The sequence below is a fragment of the Panulirus ornatus genome, chromosome 14 (assembly GCF_036320965.1).
Source record: "Panulirus ornatus isolate Po-2019 chromosome 14, ASM3632096v1, whole genome shotgun sequence".
In the NCBI taxonomy this organism is placed as follows: Eukaryota; Metazoa; Arthropoda; class Malacostraca; order Decapoda; family Palinuridae; genus Panulirus; species Panulirus ornatus.
The window spans coordinates 53,559,653-53,586,849 of record NC_092237.1 but is presented as its reverse complement, the minus strand read 5'-3'; the positions used below and the strand labels follow the sequence as shown (position 1 = coordinate 53,586,849).

General features: G+C 41.6%; 2 protein-coding genes across 4 annotated transcripts; both read right to left on the bottom strand.

Annotated features, from left to right (window-relative positions):
• Positions 1-1,148: 1,148 nt before the first annotated feature.
• On the bottom strand, positions 1,149-10,867 carry LOC139753447 (venom carboxylesterase-6-like). Of its 3 annotated transcripts, none has more exons than XM_071669963.1 (12): positions 10,757-10,867; positions 9,545-9,738; positions 9,032-9,190; positions 8,117-8,264; positions 7,718-7,903; positions 7,163-7,356; positions 6,243-6,393; positions 5,793-5,974; positions 5,361-5,511; positions 3,743-3,902; positions 2,709-2,823; positions 1,149-1,910 (listed from the first exon to the last, which is right to left on the bottom strand). In XM_071669963.1, exons 2-12 carry the CDS (start codon positions 9,734-9,736, stop codon positions 1,770-1,772), a joined length of 1,779 nt encoding a protein of 592 aa, XP_071526064.1. In that variant the 5' UTR covers positions 9,737-9,738; positions 10,757-10,867; the 3' UTR covers positions 1,149-1,769. The 3 variants fall into 3 exon arrangements, with proteins under 3 accessions (XP_071526064.1, XP_071526066.1, XP_071526065.1); XM_071669965.1 differs by having other exon boundaries at positions 10,823-10,849; XM_071669964.1 differs by lacking the exon at positions 10,757-10,867 and having other exon boundaries at positions 9,545-10,304.
• Positions 10,868-13,923: 3,056 nt separating this feature from the next.
• On the bottom strand, positions 13,924-22,148 carry LOC139753445 (cocaine esterase-like). The gene is made up of 12 exons (XM_071669960.1): positions 22,012-22,148; positions 21,464-21,656; positions 20,550-20,714; positions 19,769-19,916; positions 19,177-19,362; positions 18,255-18,448; positions 17,914-18,064; positions 17,488-17,669; positions 17,190-17,343; positions 16,558-16,717; positions 15,371-15,485; positions 13,924-14,400 (listed from the first exon to the last, which is right to left on the bottom strand). Exons 1-12 carry the CDS (start codon positions 22,131-22,133, stop codon positions 14,317-14,319), a joined length of 1,854 nt encoding a protein of 617 aa, XP_071526061.1. The 5' UTR covers positions 22,134-22,148; the 3' UTR covers positions 13,924-14,316.
• Between the last annotated feature and the right edge of the window lie 5,049 nt (positions 22,149-27,197).

The window sequence follows — 27,197 nt, the reverse complement described above, 5'->3', positions numbered from 1 at the left end:
ACAAAATAATCAACAATAGGCCGTAAGTTAAAGCAACCAGAGCCTCCATCAAGATAAAACAAGCAGATGACATAAAGAAGAAATTGACTAAGAAAGATATGAAGTAACGTTTCTGCAGTACCCGAGTTGTAATGAATGGAATAATGTGATTGATGAAGTTGTGAGTACAAACAACTCATGAAAAAGTTGTATGAGAAGGAAAGGCCGCCACCACCTTCATAGGGCACAGAACCCACTTCCTCTACTGTTCTAAATTTGATAACTACAAGGCTAATGCAATAGAGAGGGCGAGTATGTACTGCGCTCCTGCTGATAACTGTACGCAAATAAGTAATACCTTTAAAAAAACCAGGAAAACTGTGTGAAATGCCTTAATGGTTGTGGAGATTTGTGCAAAAATGCCTCTTCCCAGCACACTCCATAATTTACTTTGGGTGCGACTCAACTAGGATGTCTACTTTTCGACGTGCATTCATGTGACACATTCACATACAGTCAATCATTTGTATAAAATGTGCACAAATTAGAGGAAAAAAAAATAGCTCTTATATAGACAGAGACTTCAATAATGATAGCATTTCAGAGCCATTTGGTAGAACAAGCGAATTACGTGAACCAGCAATAATAATAATAGCATTTCAGAGCCATTTGGTAGAACAAGCGAATTACGTGAACCAGCAATAATAATAATAGCATTTCAGAGCCATTTGGTAGAACAAGCGAATTACGTGAATCAGAATTAAGTTAAGAATATGAAAAGAACTTGTGTGAAGAACAGTAGTTTTTCCTGGATATGTTAAACTCATCTTCCAGCCTAACCCAAGTAATATTAAATTTCTATCACCTCTAACACCGTCTACAGGACCAGACATTTTTCCACTTACCTTTGGTATTTTATTTTTCCGGTTTGGAAACTTGTTTGGTTCGTCTTGGGTGTGTGTGTGTCGACTTTCGCAAAGGTTGGTTTTAGCCCATGTGACTGACCGACCTCCTGGGGTTTTTAGAAGAGTGCGTGTTAGTCTGACGTACAATATCCTCAAATATTTCGGGTCTAGCAGTTGATATACCATTGGAGTAGGTGTACAAGGCCTGGTAAAGAATCACTCTTCATTCCTGTGTAATTTCCATATGGAAAGAAAAACCTGGGGCAAACTGAGTTTTGTGTTTTGTCAATTAGTCTTTAATTACGACAGATTGTAATCAGGTTGATACACTTACTGTTTTGAGTTATCCTCCACCACCCTAACTACTGGCATGGCTAAGAGTTTATGACGAGGTTACAGAAATCACCCTTAAAATTCACCTCATCAGTACAATCAAAACAAAACCTTATAGAAATATGGACATGACCTTACAAAGTACCTGGCTTAGGCTGGTCTATATATATATATATATATATATATATATATATATATATATATATATATATATATATATATATATATATATATCTTTCCCCTTTTAGAAAGTTAGAATACAAGGAGGGATGGGTTTCCAGCTCCAACGCAAATGGTAATTCAAGCACTGACATACTGACACCTATAAAGTGCAGGGCCAGCAGCTCAACATAACATCAGTTTCATTTACTACAGTTGTTTCCCGTTCCTTCACATCAGTCAAGTTGATGCTCTTCCCCGGACACCCGGCTCTTCAACCAACAGCTGTTTACTAAAAACTTCGACTCGTAGATTTTCAACAACACCATCACGTCCTGCGTCGCCCTGCGGCAGTGGTGACATCTGGCGTCAACAACTGCCGAGGTCTTGACATTACAGCTCGTAGTGGGCTGTCGAAGCCCAGGTGCGGTGAGGTTCTCCAGCGTCCGGAGCGGGAGCTGGCTCCTCTTGAACCAGGTGCGGGTGGAGGGCGAAGTTCACCTTCGTTGGCAGCGACGCGTGGAACCTCCGCACCTGAGGAGACAGAGGAGAATGCGTCAGGTATTGGTGTGTGTGATCACTGTATTCGTGACCATAGGAGTTGTATTACAGTATGTAAAGTGTACAAAAGATATTGCTTTTGACACTGCTATCACAGTCAACATCCAAATTCTCATCGGAAACAAGTGTAATATGTCTATCGCCAGGCAATATCTACCACGAATCTTTAATGGTGTTCTGAAGGCTACGTATCACATGAAAAGTGGTATCCACATTATGCAACGGTGCTACACTGCTTGGTAACCAGACCGTAAAAAAGCACAAGACTGCTTACACTCCGCACAGATGATGAGCTCAACGGAGCTATTTATATTCACACGACTGTAGGAAAATTGGGGTCAAGTTACGCGCCGACACTTACTTTCTCCTGAACTGACTTCAGCCAAGGTGTTAGCTAGAGTCACAAGGCCAAACAAATACATCCGAGACATCCTCGACGAATGATAAAGTCCTAGATGAGACAGATTGGATGGTAGATGTACATACATACAGGCATCAGGAAAGAGCTGATAGGAGTAATGGATTTCAACAAATAACAAGAGATAATGAGTATCTCTTGCTGTAAATAAGATACTCGGCAAATTATTATTCTAAATGAAGTCTTTTCAAGCGTTTCTGTAATTCATTCATTTGCTTTTTGATCTTTTTCTTATATTCTTTTGGCCAAACAATTGATTAATACATCCGATTCATACAACCAACTACAACCCTATCATGGATGAAGCTATGGGCGGTATTCTATGCCCATAAGCGTCTTCGAGAACCACCCACCTCCTGGCGTTGATTGGGCTCCATGGTTGGTCTGGGCTTAAGATCCAGGTACTGGAGGTTGTCCTTGGTGGAGGGTTCCCAGATGAACCCAAGGGAGTCGTCTGGGGTTGGATTCCTGCAAGAGAGGAAGAACAGGGGCCTCGTTATATATATATATATATATATTTTTTTTTTCTTTTTATTATTTTTATTTCATTTTGCTTTGTCGCTGTCTCCCGCTTTTGCGAGTTAGCGCAAGGAAACAGACGAAAGAAATGGCCCAACCCACCCCCATACACAAGTATATACATACACGACCACACACGCAAATATACATACCTATACATCTAAATGGACACATATATATACACACAGACATATACATATATACACATGTACATAATTCATAGTCTGCCTTTATTTATTCCCATATATATATATATATATATATATATATATATATATATATATATATATATATATATATATATATATATGTACACACACATACTTTGTTGCAGTAGTGTGTGTGTCGGAATTGTCAGTGTCAGTACGTATGAACATGATGCACAAAATGCTTGTAAAATTCGACTTAACCTATATGCTTCAAACCCACTGCGAATTACTAATGTAGGTCTATCTATCCATATCTCTGACGCATGTTCCCACTTGCAGCTCCCACGGCAGTGGTTTCCATAACAAGATAACTCCAGTGCCGCTTCTTAGCCTTTGGTAGCCTTGCCTTTAACAAGCCACTGGCAAAGGGTTCTTGTAGCGTATGAAAAAATAGCAAAAACAAATGAACCTGACACTCAAGCTATTTACCACTGAAGTAAATACTGTACGCAAGCTCTACTCTCTCATCATGGCACAATGATTGACTGACGCCATTCACAGGTAATGTAAACATCTCCCATCCTCCTCTGACTATCAGTGGTCATAGTGAACTCGAGAGTAGCTAGCAGTCACCCAACTTGTCTCACTACTACCTCTCCTCCTTCGTCATGAACCTGTTCGTTTTGGTTAGTCCACAATGGCAGCACTTTCACCATTACCCTGCGCTAGCGAAGTTGACCCAAAGTGTCGTAATGATGTCTCTCAACTTGAGGTCCTCCTGACGCTGCAGGTCTTGGGGTCTTTCAGGTGGCTGCTCTCGGGGCTGCAGGAGCGGGCCGCCCCGAAAGAGGTAGAACAGATCGTCAGCATGACACACCCCTGTGGAGGACGCCAGTATATTCAGCCTCAGAAAAAAGAAACTCATAAATTCGTGAATGTTTGAACATGTGGATTGCCAGTTACTAAAACCATTTTACCGTTTCTAGCATTCACGGCTGTTGGCGCACGCAGTCTGCCTCAGCTACCTGAACAGTGAATAACTTTAAATACATATAAATGCTGTCCAATTGCTCCAATGCCCAAAACATTTACTTCCATGGTAGTAGGTCTGTGCGTTACTTTAAATACTATTCAAAAGGCTAGTGGTAACATAAATCACCGACAAATACAGCAAAGTTACCCCCTAAAAAAAAAAAAAGAGAACTTCAATAATGGCCATTATAAACTATAAACACGTGAAACAAATACTTGTGTCATCCCCGGGAGCAGATGAAATATGAAGTACTGAAGGTAAAGCTATTAAACCTAGATGAAAATAGCATCAAGTCACTTGAAAAAGAAGTGTTACATTAAGATCCTGACTGTACTCAAGTCATTACTAGTCTCATCACCAAGCTCCAAGAGAATCTATGTATCTTGGTCCTCAACAACCAAGCAAATGGCTGGCTCGAGAAGTGGGGGGGAAAAGTAAAGAATTCTTCAATACACTCTATTGCCCTATCTTACCAGGACTACGAACTGTGCCACAATATAAAGTGGTAAGAAAAATCAACTTTTATAAGTACGAGCAGTAAGAGCGCTTCAATACACTCTATTGCCCTATCTTACAAGGACTACGAACTGTGCCATAATATAAAGTGATCAGAAAAATCAACTTTTATAAGTACGAGCAGTAAGAGCACTTCTAAGGCTAGAAGGTGATTAGATGTGCAAGAAAAAAATTTGTGCTTTATAAAGATGATATACATGGCCAGACGAGTGTGCGTTTGTGTGTGTAGCGAGTGGCCTCATCTCGAAAACAAAAGTGCACTCATGATGTGATACCTATCTTTGGGTAAAGTTATGTCCTACATTAACTTATTCTCTCATCTTTCCTTATTCTTATACATGATGTTCTTTCAACTCACCGAGACCTAACTTGTTTCTCTTTAAACGAGATTCGAGATTTTGTTTTTCATAAGCACACGGGAGCGGAAATACCCAAAACAAATAGTTTGAATCGTACACAATGTATTATTAAGCACAGGAAAATGTAGAAAAAGGAGAAGCACAGGAAAATGTAGAGAAAAGAAAGACACAGGAAGATGAAGAGAAACGAGAAACCGGTTGGCAGACACTGCAGAACACACACACACATATGGAACCGAACGCCAGACTGTCAAGCAAACACACTGATATTCATAATGAAAAATAAGATGAAATAGAGGAGATTTGCATGTTTCCTCAGTGGGATTAAGCAAGTCAAGAACACGAGAAAAGAACCCACTGAACAGCGTCTTGAAGAATTCCACTTACAATCCACTATCTCTGGTAAATTGATCTAGCTCATTAACTTACAATGGCGTCCGCCTTCCACGGCGAAGTCGCCGTGGGAGAGTTGGCCGCGGTGGGTGAGCATGTAACTGTAGGTATTCTTGCTGGCCGGGTCCCCAGCGTGGTATAGCGCCACGAACTCCGAGCCTACTTTCTCGCAACGGTCACTGAACATCTGTAAGGTGTGGACAGTATGGGGCAAAAGTGAGACGGAGGTGCATTTTGTCGATGGTGAAGCTGCGATTGTCAGACTGAAGTGAAATGAACTCCAACGAAATGGTGTACAAAGATGTGTTTTGTCGAAGGGTGAGGTGAATCATGGCTCGTTGAGGGTGTAGTGAAGGTGGGTGTCTCCCTACGTATTTAAGGTGACGAGTGATACTCATTATTAAGTCATTATGCCACGTACAATATGAATGAGAACGGGAAAGCCTCCGGGGGGGGTGGGTTACTTACCTTGGTGAACTGCTCCTTTTGGGCCACCGGGTCCAATTTCCCCTCCCCCAGGTAGTAGTTGTAGATCTTGCGAGCCACAGAAGGAGGGTCGGCATTGTCTGCGTCACACTGGAGGGTTATCGGGGCTATAGCGCTGAAGTTGGTCTCGATGGCAGTGACCAGCTCCTCCTGGGCCATCATGGCTGGAATAAGGAACTAACATGGAAATACTTCCAGGCGCTGTAGAAGAAAATTATCTTACGGAATATATAGAGTTCAGGACAGATATATTTTCAAGTTCTAAGTTCTAACTTGTCCGGGATTTTACTGGAGGCAAAATATTGTCAAATCGTGTGCTATAATTAGGTGTTTCATCTGTGGGTTTTATCACTGCACACATATATTCATATAACTGGAATTGTTTCACTGCAAAAGTTCCGTAGACAATATGAATGATGGAGTCAAGCTTACAACTGGTGAACATCGCTCCTTCGTCGGCTGTGTAGCCGATTATAATGTCGACCTTCTTGTGGCGGTGGTCCCTCGCTAGCCGACCTGGCTCGTCCGGTACGAAGTCCCCGTCCACTCGCGGCCCGACGGTCATCGGTAGAACGAACCACCTCTGGGAGTAGCAAGAAGCGGAGGCATGGTTGAACCAGCCGCCGAGAGAACAATGAGAAGTAGATGGACTTGAATCAACCCCTGGCAATGCAGCTGAAGGCGACATACGTGAATCAACTCATGGCAGACTATCTGAAGGCCATGTACGTGAACATATAAATGCCCGAGTTATCAGTGTGATGCAACAGCAATTAAATCAGGCATAGATATCACTTTATTCTTAAAAAGCATCAAGATTTGTTGGTCTCCTTAACAGCTTTCTCTGCATCGGTTGCTTAAGGTTTCAAGGGGAAACTTAAAAGTGGCCTTTTGCTTAAGGCCTCCGTATACAAAAATCACGAAAATTTACATTGCCCTAATCACCGTGTCCCTCAGGAGTGTAACTGTGGTTCAGTTCACTTCAGGTTATGTGTAGCGATTGTGTAATTTCCTGATAAAAGCAAGACTGGTCGGCATACATGAACGAACCCTAGAAGAATCAATGGGGGCAACACCACACTCGTACCAACCCTTGAGGAACGACGGGAGGGTGATGTATGTACTTGAACCAACCCTGGATGGACCAAAAAATTATGACGTACCTAAACAAACCCTGGGAGGAAGGCCCCAGGGAAAGGGTTATACATCATCTACCTTCATCAGCGATGATGAACGTCAATTATACACACAAACTACTCTGCTAAATATCTCTTGATAAATGACTTTTATGAATCAATAAAATCTGGTAACTCGATGACATATACTAGTTATAAAAAACCTCATCAACTTACGAAGAAATCCTGCGCGAGCGCAGCCACCTTCCGACCATCAACGTTCTGCAGACACGTTAGAAGCGCCTCGCTACCCTCTTGGACGGGACAGGTTAGTGCAGAGGCCACATACTGCGCCTGCTCTCCCCATGTCCTTGTTTGACTCCAGGGGTCGACTGCCACGCCAGACTGTATTATGGCCCGGGCAAACAGACCTAGACATTTATTAACATAAATTATACACATTCGCCATTTTCCGCGTATGCGAGGTAGCGTTAAGAACTGAGGGAATATCCTCACTTGGCCCCCCTTCTCTGTGCCTTTTTTTTGTAGTTGGAGGCAGAAGGTAAGGAGTTATCATAGCCCAGTCTATCTTATCAAACCTAAACCTACATATTTCTCTAACAAATGGATGGACCAGAATGCCTCGCTTGAGGGAGAGATCAAACTAACTTGATGTGACGATGACTGAATGCGAAATGAACAATCTGAATAAATAATTATCTTCCTAATTCTTTCTACGTCTTCGAATGAATATCCATCACCCAATTATTCAGTTAGTTTCCTGTGACTCACCATCTGACTTGGGTGAGAGAATTTGATAGTGCACCGAGGCCCCGCCAGCGCTCTCGCCGAAGATGGTGACCCGGGTCTTGTCGCCGCCGAAGTTGTGGATGTTCCTCTGCACCCACTGGAGCGCCAGCGTCTGGTCCTTCAGCCCGAAGTTGCCCGGGATCACCGAGTCCTCAGTCGACAGGAAACCTATATTTCAAAACCAATGCGTTGTAAAGTCTTGAACAGAAGTGTATCACCAAGAATCAGATATAAACATACACTATATGGTCATCAACATTCAGAGGTTTACGCAAATAAACCATTGTGAAAGATGATCATGAATCGTGCTTGCTCCAAGCGCTCTCCAAATGACTGTATAACATGACTGAGAAAGGCTATGTAGATGGCATCAGTCCCTACCCAAAGTGCCCAGCCTGTATTGGAGGACCACCATCACAACATCGTGGTTGAGGAGGACGTGGGGCAAGTACTCGTTCGCTCCGCCAGAGAAGAACCCGCCACCGTGTATCCACACCATCACTGGAAGTCCCTCCTCCCTGACAGCAGGCTGTATGAAACGTATTTTGTTACAATCGCATTCCACTGGTTAATGCTACCAAAAAAGAAAAAAAAAAGGTTTGTGTAGATTGAAAATAAATAATATATGTTTGTGTAGATTGAAAATAAGTAATATGTTTGTGTAGATTGAAAATAAGTAATATATGTTTGTGTAGATTGAAAATAAGTAATATATGTATGTTTTTGGCGATCGAACTTCCGACTGGGAAGCAGATACTCGACAAGAACATTAAAAATTCTGCTAAATAGCATCATTCCCAACTTCCAGCTCACAGTCACACGTTTAGGATTCTTCTTCATCCATTCAGAATGAGCCGCAAAACTAGTAGGAGCCTACTTAGAAACCTAGCAATACACACGTAAAGCGAAAGTAAGAATGAAAAAAAAAGTAAACGACTATTGGACACACCATCTACAGCCTACAACACAGTAAAATGATTTATCTAGTTGTACTTTAAGACAGGACCATAATATACAGACACAACCAGAGAATCTAGACGAATAGAATTAGCATTACACATCATAAAACTGGGGTAGAATCACAATAAAAAAAAAGAATCTTAGAAAAAAACAAACTAACCTCCAGTTCTAAACGCGGTTCTTAAACTGCTTTAAGGGACTGTTAGAGCAGGACAGTAAGTACTTATCAATACCAGATACATAGCATGAAATCCACCGAGGATTAAGCTTCATGTAAAGACCACACACTCTTCCTTAGCAACGAGAAGGACGCTCATCCCACTCTCACGCCCTTACTGTGAAGACGTTGAGGTACAAGCAGTCCTCACTGCCGGACAGACCCTCAGGAGGCAGCCTTATCCCAGCCAACGTGTCGAGAAATGGGACCTGGAGGCACATTTCGGGCATGGTAGACCCGTCCCGCACTCCTTCCCATGGTTCTGCCGCTACGGGGTCCTGGAAGGTTCCATAGCAGTTCAGTCTCTCTCCGTGCATGTATACAAATATGTATAATACACATGTGTATGGAAAATACCTGTCTATACGTACGAACAAATTCAATTTCAAAAAATTTCACAAACCATCTGCTTGTTCTAAATACTGACCTGCTTCATAGGAAGAATACTTTGTGAAACGTATATCTTTACTGAGCTGAACATAAAACAAAAGATGAATGTGCTAGTGGAGCTTGCATCAATGTTTTACATTAAGAGCATATATTGCGAATCCTGATGTTCTACCAGTCTCCCCTTACGTTTGATACCAGACTGATCAGTCTTTTGTACGTCAAAACGTGTGTCTACGAGTTACCTTGAGTCTGAGATCACCAAGGGGAGGCTTGGCGAAGGGGATACCGTAGTAGGAGTAGAAGACCTTGCCCTTCGTGGACTCCTCCTTGATGCCGGAGACCCTTCCCTCCTGCGTGGCTACCACAGGGACGTCCTCTGCCCACACTCCAGCCACTGACAAAACTGCCGCCAACACCACTGCCGACGCTCTCATGTCTAGGTAACAACGGAGAAATCACATCATCCACTGCTGACATCATCACAGCACCATGCCACCATCAGACAACACCGCTTCTACCCTCTCAGTGACCAGGCATAAATCAATGTAAAAGTCTGACTTTTAAATCGATATTGTTGCAGCATTTTTTTTTTTTTTTAACCTCTGAGCTCTCCCACCACCACAAGGATCCTATGATCACTCACACATTTGTCACTTTTAACTGGACACGCCTACCCCTCATCCAGCCTTCGAAACTAATTAGTAATTTGGAGGATTCATCCTACTCAAGGTCTGTTTGCACTTGGCTTTCATGTCGCATCAAGGATGAGAGCGTGTGGATCCTTAATCATCATTCCAAGGGCGTCATGAGCCAGTATATGGCCTCGGGGCAAACTCAGCTGGCTCCGCCTTTGAAAGGGGCCCCCTAGCGACGTTCTAAGCCCCTCCTCCCCAGTTTCTCATGTCCTTTCTCTTTTATTAAGACTTTACGAAGGTCCTAAATTAGTACAGCAACGAGCTCGTATAAATGCAACGGTGTGGAAGACCCCCGCCTCATACCCACAATGAATGAAGACACTGAACACTTACTGCAAATAATTGCCCCGCACTTTGCCCATACAGACATACACACACCCTGTGGACGTGGCCAGCTTCCTGGGCGTTGGGGGAGCCCCAGAGAAGAGAGAAGGGATTCTTGGGGCACAAACATATGAAAAAGTGAGGACGAGGGATTTTGCTGTACATTTAAAAAAACTATCACGTAGGATGTGGGAAAGAGGAACCCAGACCCGTCGACTTCTACAAGAGTGATGAATAATTCTGTTCGTAACTAAAACTCTTCCAGAACTCCTTTAATTAATCCTTTCCCTAATTTCCTCTAACCCTGACTGTATAACTAACGCTCCAACTAATAATGCCGCTCATAATGGCTCCTTATTCTCCTCTAATGCCACTCTGGACGACTTTAATTCAGATGTTCAATATACTACATATACTTTCACTATGTACACGGACCACTTAATCAGTTTGGGAGCTACTTTGTATATATATCTGCTTGAACTGTTAGGCGACATAAAGCACCTTCTCTCTCCACTACAACACCGTTACTGCCCGCCTCTTCGTCATTCTACCCCAGAAGTTAACAACGACACCGAATCTCTAGATTTGGTACTAAATTTAAATCCGCTTTCTATGTCCGTTTCTGCAGAGATCTTAACCATTAACAGACTTAGTCCTCAGGACTACAAAATTTAGAAACTTAAATCAATAGGGAAGAACACGTTAGTGGGAGAAGCAAGTCGTAGCGAAAATTAGTAACCGTTAAAACATATGTTCCGTTACATGGCGCGAGATGTGGTTACACTAATTTGTTTGTTTGTGGGGAAAAAGCAGACGGACTGCGTTTAAGGTTGGCGAGTCAGTCAAACTATTGAATTGAGACTGTGTAAATGTGGTGTAGCACTAACTGTAGCTCATTGCAACTAGTTGTTTAGGGAGATTATTTTTCCCTTCTGACAGACGTCGTCCAAGTCTGTTTGTTTACTTGATTGCTTTCTGATGGGTGGACACAGATAGGCTAGGCTTTAGGGCGGAGTACCTGACGAACTTTAACCCTAACGAACACAGCCAGCGAGCTACCTGAAGGACGAAGTATGGACAATACGACATGCTCAATGCTACACCAATATGACCTGAAAATGGGTGTTGGGAAATGAAAAAAAAAAAGAAAGCTAATTTAGATTGTTCGCTGCTCTGACCAATGATTTTTGTGACGTCACGAACCACTAATCTAACCTGCTGAAGCTTTACTCAGATTTTTGCCAGTCCTGCAAGGTTTACTGTAACACTGGTGTCAATCTTCACCTATAATAGCACCATTCTCAGGTCTACTCTGCATGAGGACTTAGGAACCTCTTTCATCATTTGGAATTACCCCATGACCAATTTCCATGTACGGGTACTGGTAATACCCAGGGTCTACTTAAAGTAGCGGGGAAATGTTGACTCCTTTGGAGTGAGATGCTGCCAATAATACATCCTCGAGCAGGCTGGTAATGCCCACTTGGGATTTAAATTAAGTACTGGCACCTGATGAGGTGGATTGTCTCCCACGAAACATGTCGTGCCACATGTATAGAAAAATTACATGGTAAATAAGATTGTGTGAACTCCTACTGAAATACGATTTCACCTTCATATATATATATATATATATATATATATATATATATATATATATATATATATATATATATATATATATTTCTTTTTCTTTCATACTATTCGCCATTTCCCGCGTTAGCAAGGTAGCGTTAAGAACAGAGGACTGGGCCTTTGAGGGAATATCCTCACCTGGCCCCCTTCTCTGTTCCTTCTTTTGGAAAATTTAAAAGAAAACGAGAGGGGAGGATTTCCAGCACCACGCTCCCTTCCCTTTTAGTCGCCTTCTACGACACGCAGGGAATACGTGGGAAGTATTTTTTCTCCCCTATCCCCAGGGATATATATATATATATATATATATATATATATATATATATATATATATATATATATATATATATATATATATATATCTAGATAGATAGATAGATAGATAGATAGATAGATAGATAGAGAGAGAGAGAGAGAGAGAGAGAGAGAGAGAGAGAGAGAGAGAGAGAGAGAGAGAGAGAGAGAGAGAGAGAGAGTTCATGAGATTCGCATTGATCTGGGCAAATCACTTGCACGTGCCGTCTAAGCTAACATTTAAGAAAGAGCAAGTGGATGAGTAAGTCTATTTGTAAGCAAGCAGATGTATCAGTAGGGATGTGTGTCGGTGAGCTAATGGGGAAGCTGATAAACTGAGGAGTAGTCGAGGCATGTGTTCAGCTAAGCTGTATACTTGATCAGTGCCATCTTATGAACACACACACACTCTCTCTCTCTCTCTCTCTCTCTCCCTCTCTCTCTCTCTCTCTCTCTCTCTCTCTCTCTCTCTCTCTCTCTCTCTCTCTCTCATATGGATGGCCCATGAGTGCGTCATGGTCAGAAACGCTAACCGTTATCATTCTACCATTCACGCCTATTTTTCTCATACGCCTACCTCCCACCCTGCTCACCCCACATACTTCATCCGCGCATGTAACTTGTAATTAGCACCGATTCCCTACGTCTCTTCCACTCTTCGTCCATTCCCCCAATTGTTTCGTTTATTTTCATCACAAGCCACTCTTCATCAGTATCTCTCGAAATCTCTGCACAAAAGCCTCTGTTACAACTTCACATACTTTCGTTATGTTGTATCCAGCCCTATCATAGACAAAATGATAATGCAAGTCTAGTGGGATTCCTTATCAAAATCGAAAGTGAAAAATGATGGAAAGATGTTATATTCTATTAAAGGTTACCATATATTTGTCTCCAGATAATACCATTATGTTTCGTCAGTGAAGATATCATAGGTCACGGTAAAGGCAAGGAAGAGGTCAGGTTAATTGAACCTTTCATCCGCTGAAGGGAACAGCATCAGGAGTGATGAAATATGTTTAATTTGATGATTTATAAAGTAATATTTCATAATATTGTTTGTTACTAAGAAATGTGGAAAAGCAAAGGCGAGTGCCATCTATTCTTCACATCATCAATGCTATGAACCAAGAACATTTCCTTGAGTTCCACTAGAAAGCAGAGAATCCATTCTCTGAAATCATATTTGGCTCTAAGAGTTACAGAAAACGAGTTTTCCCATTTCTTTGAAGGTAGTACTCGTATATTATGACCCAAACCAGGTTTGGTTGTTATCTTGTGAGGTGCAAGTAGCTACAGACACTGGTAATTAGGGATGATAAAGTAAAAGTATAGTCTGAGAGAGTGAAGACACGCGAAGTATGAGAAACAGAGTAGAAAACTATAGGTATTGGAGGATAAAGTGAGAATGTTGAGGTGAAAGAATGGGGAATATCTCTAGGTGTAAGATTTATATAAATCACTTTCTTCTTTCACCTTCTTGATAGTTAGTTTACTTGCTAATTGTTCAGATTATTTGATTTCTCTTTCGTAAAGGCTGATGTTAGTGTTTTATGAATGTTTATCTTTGTTTAGGCTTTGAACAAATTATAGATTATAATGTACGTAAAAATTTCACACTGAATACTGATTACACGCCTCTCATCCCTAAGGGGGCAATAAAAACCGACACATTTATGCGATGTCACACTTACGTCATACTTTATTGAAATCCACTCTCTCTCTCTCTCTCTCTCTCTCTCTCTCTCTCTCTCTCTCTCTCTCTCTCTCTCTCTCTCTCTCTCTCTCTCTCTCTCTCTCTCTCTCTACTGTATCAGTACAACACCTACAGTATCAGAATATCACCTCAGTCCAGAGGTATCAGATCATCTGCACTAGAGTCCAAGCAATCCTTGAATGATAACCATGGTCGACTAGCCAATAAAAAGAGATCATTGAAAGATAACGACCATTAAGGCCTGACGTGGTTCACAGCCCTGCCACGACGTATCTAACTATGATGATGACCTACATCTGAAAATCTAACTTTGAACCGTTGGTGTCGACAGCTGGTGAAAATGTAGCCACTACATTTCAACTTCCTCCTGCACCAGCTCGGGGTTTAGGGCGAAGTTCATCTTGGTCGGCAGCGATGCGTGGAACTTCCTCACCTGAAGAGAGACAGTGAATGATATTACGAAGTCTTGTGTGTGTGTATATATTCTCTCCAGTGTTTGTAAGTGATCAATGGCATGAGTTCATTCCTGATGTGGTCCTTTTTATGGTCGGAGAGCGACAGTACTTGACAGTCATAAGTCTGGCAGTAGCCATAAATTTGACGAAGGAATTGGAAGAATGATTTTTGAAGCAGAAGGTAAGACAGAAACCAGCGGGGAATCGGCCACATGAAGCGTATTGGGTACCTGTAAATGGCTGATTGAAATCAAGTATTTGAAAAAACGAACCCATCTCCTCCCAGGTCTGTTCATGCAGCACCGCTGGCAAACTAAGCCGTCTTAGTTGAAGCTGACACTCGGTGTCGCAAGAGATCACGGAAGGAAGATTTGGGGGACAAGACGTGAATACTCTAGCTAAAGGATATCAAGTGGCGTTCGCGACCGAGAACGAGACGTGAAGAGTCCAAAAAGGGAAAGAGAGTCGTGAGGACGGATATTTAAATGTTACTGTAATAGGAAATGACTCCATAGATTGATACATAATTAGTCGTGAGGACAAAAAAGCATTCGATGATAGGTGAAGCACTCATTAAGAAAGTTAAGTTTCGTTCTAGCCTGAATATGATCAGAAAAAGTCGGGTTCTAAAGTGAGAAGAAGAGTTGAGAAAAATAGTGGATCCTGGTCAAAGAAAGAATGAAAAATGATGTGGGATTTGGTTACTCGATCATGAATTTTCCTTATTAGCGATTTTAAGGAAAATAAGTTTCCTTCAGTCACCGTGGTAAAACGTACACATCGGTGAGAGATTTTTAGATTATGCTTTTCTTTAATCATCTGCAGAGTAGTTGTGAAGTTCATAATACATATTAATATAATCATTCGAGATAAACACCTGGCTACGCTTTACAGGGGGAGGGGACGAGGGGTGATTAACGCTACATTCTGTAGCAGGGATTCACTTACCTCTTGTCTCTGGTCGGCCTCCATCATAGGTGTGGGCTTAAGGACGAGGTACCGGTGGTCGTCCTTGGTGAAGGGCTCCCAGATGAACCCAAGGGAATCGTCTGGAGTTGGGTTCCTGAAAAATGAAATAAACATCGTCAGGAGCACAGATGCGTCTTTTGCCTGTGAAGTTCCTCCATCATTATCTTTCGTTTTTTAGGGATTCGCACGTATTTTCAGGTTTCAGAACAGCTCAAGGGAGTGACTGTTGGATATTGGCCATTGGGAAAGCCACTATACCATAACTTTCTGCCAGTCGCTCATTCTAAAGTAATTCATACCGGGAAAGACGTTCATCTTGCATACACCTGACTATGTGAAAAAACCACTTACACAATATAAGTAGAGAGCAAAGGCGTGACTGCTTTGCAAAGGAGAAACGACCTAAATGAGGGTCATTATAGATTTAGTCAAAAGGGTGTCATGCATTACATATCTCGTAGAGTTCTATGATAGGATCACCTTTCCCATCGATCAAAAAGATGGATGGGCAGACCATGTATTATTGGATAGCCAGAGGCCATTTGGCAACTATCCCATGGGAAGTTGACTAGGAAGGTAGATCTACAAGCAGGAATAAAGGGAAGATTCCTGCACTGGATAGAAGATAGGTTTCGTGAAAGGGAGCAGCGGACGTAGGTTAGAGGAACAATATCTAAATGGGGTACAGTTACTGGTGGGATGCCACAGGGCTTGATCCTGGGTCTGCTGCTATTCTTGGCGTGTGTCAAAGGCTTTGCCTGACAGACTACATTAAACATACTTCCAGATGATGCCAAGATCATGAGTGCCTGTGGCTTGTCTAAACACCTGTTTCAACCCTTCCTCACACACTGAACCACAGTTCTACAATCATTCAAAGGAAAAAAATATTGAGTATCAATTATCATTATGAAGAAAAGACGAGTCAGACTCGTGCAGTTGAAATACAGTATCTCAAATCTGAATAAGTTCATCATTCATCAGTAAGTCCTCATGGGCTTCTATCATTCCTTACGTTCAAATTTAGGTGTAAAACCTCCCATTTCCTCTCCCCAATATGATCTCTGAGGAGATAGTTCAGAATTGCTCCCCAATCTCCCACCCATTACCCTGTGTGCAGGGATAGTGACCCTAGAGAGTGGCTACCATTCCACTTTCGTCATTACCCTTTGGCAGCAAAGTTGGTCCAGAGTGCGGTCATGATATCCCTCACCGCGAGGTCCTCCTCCTCTCGCAGGTCCCGGGGTCGCTGGGGCGGCTGGTGGGGAGGCTGCAGCATTCGCCCACCACGGAAGAGGTAGTACAGGTCGTCCAAGTGACTCACCCCTGCGACGAAACACACAGATATAGATTCGAAGAAGAATGTTTCTGTCACCGGGGTCATCAGTGTTTATAGTGTTCTATATAAATGTGTTGTTCTCAGCATTCACAGCACGTGATGGAGGTTGTCTCCTTAGAATTCTTGGCTACAGTAGAGTAGAAAACAGTGATCTAAATAGAGGACATCCTCATTATAAGATGATATAAAGTTTAAGATTATTTTCCCGACCAGTAAGTCTAAGGTTAGCTCTTCCTACTTACCACCGCACAGCTTCATAGACTTCCGATCGAATCCTCTTCCTCCTTCATGTCAAGAAGAGACAGAAGACTAACACCGAACTTAACATCGTTTCACTGATTCCTCTTAAATTACGATTGATTATAGCGAACTTTTCTTTCGAAGTTGAAAGAACAATGAACGTAAAAAGAAAAACGATGTTGGGTGGAGGACAAAGGGCGTCCTTCTCTCACAACTCACACTGGCTGCCGACGTCTGACGGGAAGAAGTCGCCGAAGGAGAGTTCTCCACGGTGGGTCAGGACGTATCTGAAGGTGTTGCCAGTGGCTGGGTTCTTCACGTGTTGCATCACCATCATCTCGTTGTCCACCATCATGTGACGGTCGGTCATCATCTATCGCGGGAGAGGATTTCATTCGTATCGATCTATCTATCAATCTATGAATCTATCAGTCTTGAAAACACAGACAACATAGCATGTCTAACCTGAGCTATAACAACAGGTGGGAAAAAGGGATATCCTTCACGTGGAACTCACCCTCGTCAGTTCCTCGCTCTGAGCCTCTGGGTCTAGCTTGCCCTCGCCAAGGTAGTGACGAAAGATCCTTCGTGCCACACTGGGAGGGTCGGTGTTGTCCGCCTGACACTGGAGGACCACTGGGGCCATAACACTAAAGTTCGTCTCAATAGCATTGAAGATCTCCTTCTGGACATACATGGCTGTAACGTGAATCCAATGCTCTTGAGAAATAGTGTAACAGCCACATAATGACAGAAGAACTAGAGTACATCATGAGATCGAACACCCTTCAGTTCCTCTATCTTGATCAAGTGGGAACGAATCGTCACCATATCTTTGGCTGCATTTCATTTATGAATCTCTAATACATCTGTTTTTCCTCAGTGACAGCAACTGTATTTCGGTCAGATTACGAGAAGCAGGCAAAGGTAACGCGTTACTCACGTTTCGTGAAGAGCGCTCCCTCATCTGACGTAACCCCGGTCATGACGTCTACTTTCTTGTAGCGACCTTCACGCAGCATCCGACCGGGATCATCTGGTATGAAGTCTCCGTCCACCCGCGGCCCGATGATGCACGGGAGGATGAACCAGCCCTGGCCATGCCATGGGAGGCAGAGGGAAAGGAAAATGATACTTTAACTTACCTCGCAGGAGAACCAGGAGTGAGTTACATACAATGACAAGTCCTAAGGATATTAATGAAAACTTGAACGAACTCTAGACTGACCCAGAGAGAGGGGGGAGACGGACTTAAAACTTAAGTCAACAAATTCGACAACTTACGAAGTAAGCTTGGTACAAGGCGGCCAGCTCCCGATCATCAATGCCTTGCAGGCACACAAGGAGCGCCTCGCTGCCCTGGTCGGTGGGACAACCTGTCTTGGTGGTCACGTGCTGCAGCTGCTCTCCGTATGACCAGGTAAATCCCCAGGGGCTGAGTGCTGACCCAGACTGCATGATGGCCCGGTTGAACAATCCTTAAACAGTTACATGTGTAAATGAGTTTGACGTTATAGACGATTCTAAATGCTCCTCCCTCCTGTATTAGGTTCCAAATCCTTTGTTGGAATGATATCTATGCCTCCAGCACACGTATCCAGCTGTTAACTAAACTAACTATTTGGTAGAGCAAATTCTTACAGGAGAGTGTAAAGAAAATATTTTGTCATGAACTGTGATCACTAGTTGTTCTACATCAGGTGCTTGGTACTCGTTTTACATGGTATCATAGCAATGCTTTCCTACACAGATAGAGACATCATGTCTTACGAAGACTGTTATAGTTAGACGATAAGTAAGTCTTGTTAGTGTGGCAATAGCAAGGGAAGTCTCAGTAAGGTTTCTTGTCGACAAATGGCCCCCCATTTTGACAACGTGGCTACGACGAAACCAACATGAAGAAGGAAAAGGATTATCATAAAACCCAACTGATCCAACGCGTCCCTGAACTTGGTGGCTTCTGTAGTGTAACTGTTAACATCGTTATCAGTGAGTTACACGGGGCCTGATGTCAGGTTCCGGACACAGTAACCAGTTCTCATCCAACTCATTTGTTTATCCTCTCATTTATGGTAGGACGGTGCCTGGGCAAACATCATGTAAAATCAAGCAATAATAGTATTTGAGGACAAACATTACCACCTTTCATGCTTGCGTCTTCCTAATCATCCATTCTATTCTCCTTCATCTGCTCCCACTCCCTCACCATCAGTCTTGGGTGATAGAACCAAGAGATGCACCGAGGCCCCGCCAGCGCTCTCGCCGAAGATGGTGACCCGGGTCTTGTCGCCGCCGAAGTTGTGGATGTTCCTCTGCACCCACTGGAGCGCCAACGTCTGGTCCTTCAGCCCGAAGTTGCCCGGGATCACTGAGTCCTCAGTCGACAGGAAACCTGAGGTGAGGAAGCAAAATGTCACATACCTAGTTCACAGTAAACTAATATGTCTTCCAGGGGACACTCGTACTCTTATATATATATATTCGGTGAGCACGTCTCGTAGAATCTAGCATATCTAAAAATCAGCCTGCAATAAGTTAGCTAAGAATTAGACCTAATCTAGAACTGTAATAAGCAGAGTCTTATAATGATCCTAACTAGGTTTTAAAGCCTTAAGTGACCCTCTGTTGACTGTATACGTAGCTGAAGCGAACGTGGACAAGACTGAGTACAGTGATGTGTCGATATGATGAGGGAATGTATGGATCAGTACCTACCCATCATGCCCCGGTCTATACTAAAGGGCCAACAGTACCTATCCAAGAGGTCCTTGTATATATACTGGAGGACCAGTCCTTACCCATGATGCCCAGTCTATACTGGAGGACCACCAGCACAATGTCATGGTTGAGGAGGACGTGGGGCAAGTACTCGTGAGCTCCGCCCGAGAAGTACCCTCCGCCGTGGATCCACACCATCACCGGCAGTTTAGCCTCCTCGTCAGTGGGCTGCAACACACAGACACATACACTGCTGCACTTATGTACGAAGGCATTCAAGAGTAATATTAAGATATCTCAAACAGGTTCCAGGGTTCGAAAGTCACATGACTTCTCTTTCAATTTAGACATTTGTGGATCATTTCGAATCCTTCATCATATGAAATAACTGGCTTCTATTATAGCAATTAAAATAATTGGCTTCTATCAATCATAACATACAACGTATCTGTATGACCATTGCCTACATGCATAATCTTAATTCTTTCGCTTTATATCTAGAATTCGCTGTGTTCAACTGATAATGACTCGTACATTACAGCATTTACTGAGTGCACTGAATAAACAGCGTGTGTCGAGGGATGGTAGAAGAAAGAAGCTTGATTAATTATTACAGATAACTCAAGTACGATGACTGGACTCATCATCTATGTCAGTATGATCATTTAACTATTTGAGTCGAAGGATTCAACTCAATGAAAATGATCAGCTAGATCTTTTGTTTCAAATAGCGAAAAGGATCACAAAACACGGAATTGAAACCTCAATTCAGGATCTAGTATTGTTCACTGGCAAAGAGGGAAGTAGTGGTGTTCCCCATGTTGCCTTAGCGATCTCTTATGCCTCCACGAATACCCTTACCTTGGGCGTGAAAACGTTGACATAAAGGCAGTCTTCCTTTCCGATCAGATTCTCTGGTTTGGTCTTCACACCCATTGCGGTGTCTGAGAACGGGGCCTGGAGACAGGGTTCGGGCATAGCAGACCCGTCCAGGAGGCCATCCCATGACTCAGCTGCCACAGGATCCTGGAAAGGGAACAGACGCACGAGAGCATCGTCATGAAGGCATCCTTCCAGGTGTCATGTTCACCTCGAGTTCACTCCTCTTCGAAAGTGAGTTTGTAAAGAGTATGAGAAGGTGAAACAAGACTGACTTACGTATATCATTTCACCTTGTGTTATAGGTCATCAAACATGTCGCATCTCTGAAGTGGTTGTTAGATCTTACCTGTTGTTTTGTCATCCATCACTTCCTCTGCCTCGAGGCCGTCTGTCCCTTTACTTATCCTAGAGTCATCCATCTCTTCACCTGTTTTTGGGTCATCCATCACTTGACATGTCCCTGGGTCATCCGTCACCTTACCTTTTGTTATCTTTCACTTCACATTTCTCAAGTTCATCCATCCATCACTTCACTTGTCTCTGGATCATCCATCACTTCACTTGGCGTCACCCATCACCCTGGGTCATACGATACACCCCAAGACTAGTGTCAGGTCTAAATGACGCCTATATCTTGCTTCGCAGGTTTCAACAATAGTAGCAGTAGTCTCGTAAGTATCTTAATATCTCTCATTACCTCACACCGTCTCTCACTCCTCCGTGCATCTCGTCTATCCTCACGTACAGAGAGAATTCATTATAATACAGTGTTAAAGGACCATATAAATAGTAATGATTTTACAACAGTACATGGCTACGATTAAGCGTACAATATTTAGATTTTCTTTTCTCTCTCAAAATTTTTCAATCATTTTATTGTGTCTACGAGTTACCTTGAGTCTGAGATCACCAAGGGGAGGCTTGGCGAAGGGGATACCGTAGTAGGAGTAGAAGACCTTGCCCTTCGTGGACTCCTCCTGGATGCCGGAGACCCTTCCCTCCTGCGTGGCCACCACCGGGGCGTCCTGTGCCCACACCCTAGCCACTGACAACACCGCTGCCAACAGCACCGCCGACACTGTCATCCTGACCAAGATAAGAGAAATTATTCGTCTTCTTTCATCATTGGCAACTTTAACGAGCAAGGACCACTGGAACGAGTGATGGTCTTGGTGAACTACGTAACCAACGAAGGTTAAACAGTGTCTAAGTCACTGTAATAAACAAATACTTGAGCATTAAGGGTAAGCATTACAACAGACGACCTCAGCAGAACTAAAGTGGCAACCTAAACAATTGGGCAATTGTTAATGACCGCTTATCATCTGCATCCCATTAGAATCGTCTTATTTGTAAATACAGCTGATTCTAAAAGGCAACTTGAATATGTATGAGGGTATTTGACCCAGGGTCTGTCAGCGAGGGCCACGTATGTACATACCTGCTCACAGTGATAAACAACACGTCTGGCCAACTTGACTGAGCGACGCCGACTGGCACGTCTGCTGGCCTCCCACTCAGGTATACAGCACAAGTGCTGCCGCTGGTAGACCCCAGCACCATCTAGCGCCCGTATTTTCATCTACCCTTTTGAAAGTCGCGGTAACGAGTGTCTCTACGTAAAGAAAGTGTTTTGATTTAAGACATACACACTAATGGGTTCATCTGCTGTCTAAAGTTAGTGGACAAAAGAAGGAAACAGTAACTGGAAAAACGTACCAGTAGCCAGGAAGATGTCGCAAAAGTTAGATCAATAGAATAGGTTTACCCGTGTTGTTTTTTTTTAATCTAGAATAGGTTTACCTGTTATTTTTTTTATCCAGTATGTTCTTTTATCGTTTGGTTCTGCTTATCTCAGTGTTATCTTTCTTATCCCTCACACCTGTACACTGTGTCCCGCCTGGTCGAAGTGGTGCTTGGGGACAAGTCCTTATTCGTCTCCTTCCCTTATCCCAAAGGATATCGGTTCTATCCCCTTACATGAAGAAGAATTGAGCTGATTTAGCAAATCAAGTGCGTAACATTCAAATGACTTTCATCTGGAGGAAAGATATACGTCAGACAACAAGCTATTTGATGCTGATCAAGCTCTGAAGACATAATGGTCTGCTCCACTGACACGATAAACATGATGTGGTCTAGCTATGAAGTAAGTGCATGTATGGCCCAGTTAATGAACACTTTATCGTCCACCTGAAGAATAGTGTATAGAGCAGCAGGAAGACTATGGTATCATCCATGTGGAATATACAATAGGCTGTAATCAAGAATGTAAATAACAGTAGGGTTCAACATAAGCTCGCATCAAAATTCAGCTGAAAAACACATTGTTCCGACCACGGTGATCCTACTGGACTTATGATGCAGTTTATCTGAAAAACTAACGTTCATAGATACTGGAGATAGTGAGTGATGCTCATTGTACATTCCACCTTCCCTGGGGTTCCTGTGTAGACTAGACGTATGCAATGAGATGTGAATACGTTACTAGCTGATGTACCGCTCCATCGTAAAGCCAGGTAAACCCACACCCTTCAACATACTATTTCATACTTGAAGTTTAAAGTTCGTCGGAAAGTGTCTGTCTGCGTTTGGAGGAACATATTCTTCAACAGCAGTTCGAACACTGAGAAGGAGTGATTTACTCCCTGTTCCTAACTCACTTGATTACTCATATTCTCTCTCTCTCCCCCTTCCTACGCAAAAAATATCGTTGCACTTACTCTCATAAACACCCCCCTCTCTCTCTCTCTCTCTCTCTCTCTCTCGTTACGCTCTGATCTTCTGCACAGGTGAAAAAAAAAATCTAAGGGAAGGAAGTACCTTAAATTCTAGCGAGATATCAAAACTGCTTTCAAATCAGAGGCACAACAAATTATGATAAACTAGTCAGCTGCTGCCTTCCCCGAGACCAGTGCCCCGTAAGCAAGGTAAGCCCCGGTGCCATTTTAAGAGCGGGCCAGTCGGAGCGCATATCCTCTTGGATCGTTCTACTGACAGTAACCACAGCCGATCGTAATATGTATACTTGTGTCCCGTACTGCAGGCGCGATGCTGTGCTGGTCTCCAGCTGTGGGCTTCTGCAGCACGCGACGCCTCGGCACGTATAGCTGGGAGAGTACAAGGGTAGGCCAGATAACACGAGACATGTTTACACGTTGGCTGGATCTACCTACCGCCTTTTGGCAATCTACCTACAGTCTCGTCCACCCGAGCGGGTCCAGGATGGCTAAAAGCAAACTAAAAGAGAGAGAGAGAGAGAGAGAGAGAGAGAGAGAGAGAGAGAGAGAGAGAGAGAGAGAGAGAGAGAGAGAGAGAGAGAGAGAGAGAGAGAGAGAGAGAGAGAGAGATCCCTGATTAATCTACAAAGGAATGAGAACCTCCAGTGCCTCGGCCGTTGCACAAGCTAACAACCCTGTAATCCGACGGAGTCTGAGGAGACAAAAGCAATTTGGTGGTCGGTGGCCGTGGCCTGAATGACTGATAGTCACCATCCACGCAAGTCTGATTTTGGATGCATAAACAGAGTCTTTCTTGGATGATGACAATCATTTTTCTTCATCTGGTGTTGTGTGTGTGTGTGTGTGTGTGTGTAACTATTTCAACTGTAAAACTGGGATTTCTACACTCGTGGAGTCCCTTCTTTTATACATATGTACATACATACATATGTACATACATACATATGTACATACATACATATGTACATACATACATATGTACATACATACATATGTACATACATACATATGTACATACATACATATGTACATGCATACATATGTACATACATACATATGTACATACATACATATGTACATACATACATATGTACATGCATACATATGTACATACATACATATGTACATGCATACATATGTACATACATACATATGTACATACATACATATGTACATACATACATATGTACATACATACATATGTACATACATACATATGTACATACATACATATGTACATACATACATATGTACATACATACATATGTACATGCATACATATGTACATACATACATATGTACATGCATACATATGTACATACATACATATGTACATACATACATATGTACATACATACATATGTACATACATACATATGTACATACATACATATGTACATACATACATATGTACATACATACATATGTACATACATACATATGTACATGCATACATATGTACATACATACATATGTACATACATACATATGTACATACATACATATGTACATACATACATATGTACATACATACATATGTACATGCATACATATGTACATACATACATATGTACATACATACATATGTACATACATACATATGTACATACATACATATGTACATACATACATATGTACATGCATACATATGTACATGCATACATATGTACATGCATACATATGTACATACATACATATGTACATACATACATATGTACATACATACATATGTACATACATACATATGTACATACATACATATGTACATACATACATATGTACATACATACATATGTACATGCATACATATGTACATGCATACATATGTACATGCATACATATGTACATGCATACATATGTACATACATACATATGTACATACATACATATGTACATGCATACATATGTACATACATACATATGTACATACATACATATGTACATACATACATATGTACATACATACATATGTACATACATACATATGTACATACATACATATGTACATACATACATATGTACATACATACATATGTACATACATACATATGTACATACATACATATGTACATACATACATATGTACATACATACATATGTACATACATACATATGTACATACATACATATGTACATACATACATATGTACATACATACATATGTACATACATACATATGTACATACATACATATGTACATACATACATATGTACATACATACATATGTACATACATACATATGTACATACATACATATGTACATGCATACATATGTACATACATACATATGTACATACATACATATGTACATGCATACATATGTACATACATACATATGTACATACATACATATGTACATACATACATATGTACATGCATACATATGTACATGCATACATATGTACATACATACATATGTACATACATACATATGTACATACATACATATGTACATACATACATATGTACATACATACATATGTACATACATACATATGTACATACATACATATGTACATACATACATATGTACATACATACATATGTACATACATACATATGTACATACATACATATGTACATACATACATATGTACATACATACATATGTACATACATACATATGTACATACATACATATGTACATACATACATATGTACATACATACATATGTACATACATACATATGTACATACATACATATGTACATACATACATATGTACATACATACATATGTACATACATACATATGTACATACATACATATGTACATACATACATATGTACATACATACATATGTACATACATACATATGTACATACATACATATGTACATACATACATATGTACATACATACATATGTACATACATACATATGTACATACATACATATGTACATACATACATATGTACATACATACATATGTACATACATACATATGTACATACATACATATGTACATACATACATATGTACATACATACATATGTACATACATACATATGTACATACATACATATGTACATACATACATATGTACATACATACATATGTACATACATACATATGTACATACATACATATGTACATACATACATATGTACATGCATACATATGTACATACATACATATGTACATACATACATATGTACATACATACATATGTACATACATACATATGTACATACATACATATGTACATACATACATATGTACATACATACATATGTACATACATACATATGTACATACATACATATGTACATACATACATATGTACATACATACATATGTACATACATACATATGTACATACATACATATGTACATACATACATATGTACATACATACATATGTACATACATACATATGTACATACATACATATGTACATACATACATATGTACATACATACATATGTACATACATACATATGTACATGCATACATATGTACATGCATGCATAACGACGTAGCGCTGGTGCTGTGTTGTGCATTTCTTAGCGACGCCACTTGGCTATGTTGATCTCAACAGTCTTCCTCGACGGTCCAGTATATCCTCTATTAATCGAGTAGGATGCCGCTAGAACTCCTCTTAAACATCAAAAATACCAGGAGAATGAATCCCTCGTCATCCATGACCAGCTGTTTGCCTGTAGTGGCCTCTCGCTTCCGACTATTGTATGCACCATGGCTAGAATTCTTGTCTGCTCTCCCGTATCTCCAGCTTCCGTTCATAATTGGTGATTTCTCTATTGTTCGCTCATCTCGGCTTAGTTACCAGCCCTCCCTTACTCCTCCGTTGATCTGTTGTGATGATGTTGGACCTGCGTAGTGTCAAAGCGCGTATCATGCAACTTTTTCCAGGCTGCGTAGTGTC

Bases quoted from the DNA above. Each gene is read 5' to 3' on its own strand.
- LOC139753445 (XM_071669960.1), bottom strand. From the start codon at position 22,133: ATGGTGCTGGGGTCTACCAGCGGCAGCACTTGTGCTGTATACCTGAGT. The intron at 18,065-18,254 runs GTAAGTTGTCGA...TGGCATGGCCAG, and splicing joins CCTTGTACCAAGCTTACTTC to GGCTGGTTCATCCTCCCGTG. The intron at 15,486-16,557 runs GTAATGACGAAA...TTCATTTTTCAG, and splicing joins ACCAACTTTGCTGCCAAAGG to GAACCCAACTCCAGACGATT.
- LOC139753447 (XM_071669963.1), bottom strand. From the start codon at position 9,736: ATGAGAGCGTCGGCAGTGGTGTTGGCGGCAGTTTTGTCAGTGGCTGGA. The intron at 7,357-7,717 runs GTGAGTCACAGG...ATAAATGTCTAG, and splicing joins TCTCTCACCCAAGTCAGATG to GTCTGTTTGCCCGGGCCATA. The intron at 6,394-7,162 runs GTAAGTTGATGA...TGCTACTCCCAG, and splicing joins CGCTCGCGCAGGATTTCTTC to AGGTGGTTCGTTCTACCGAT.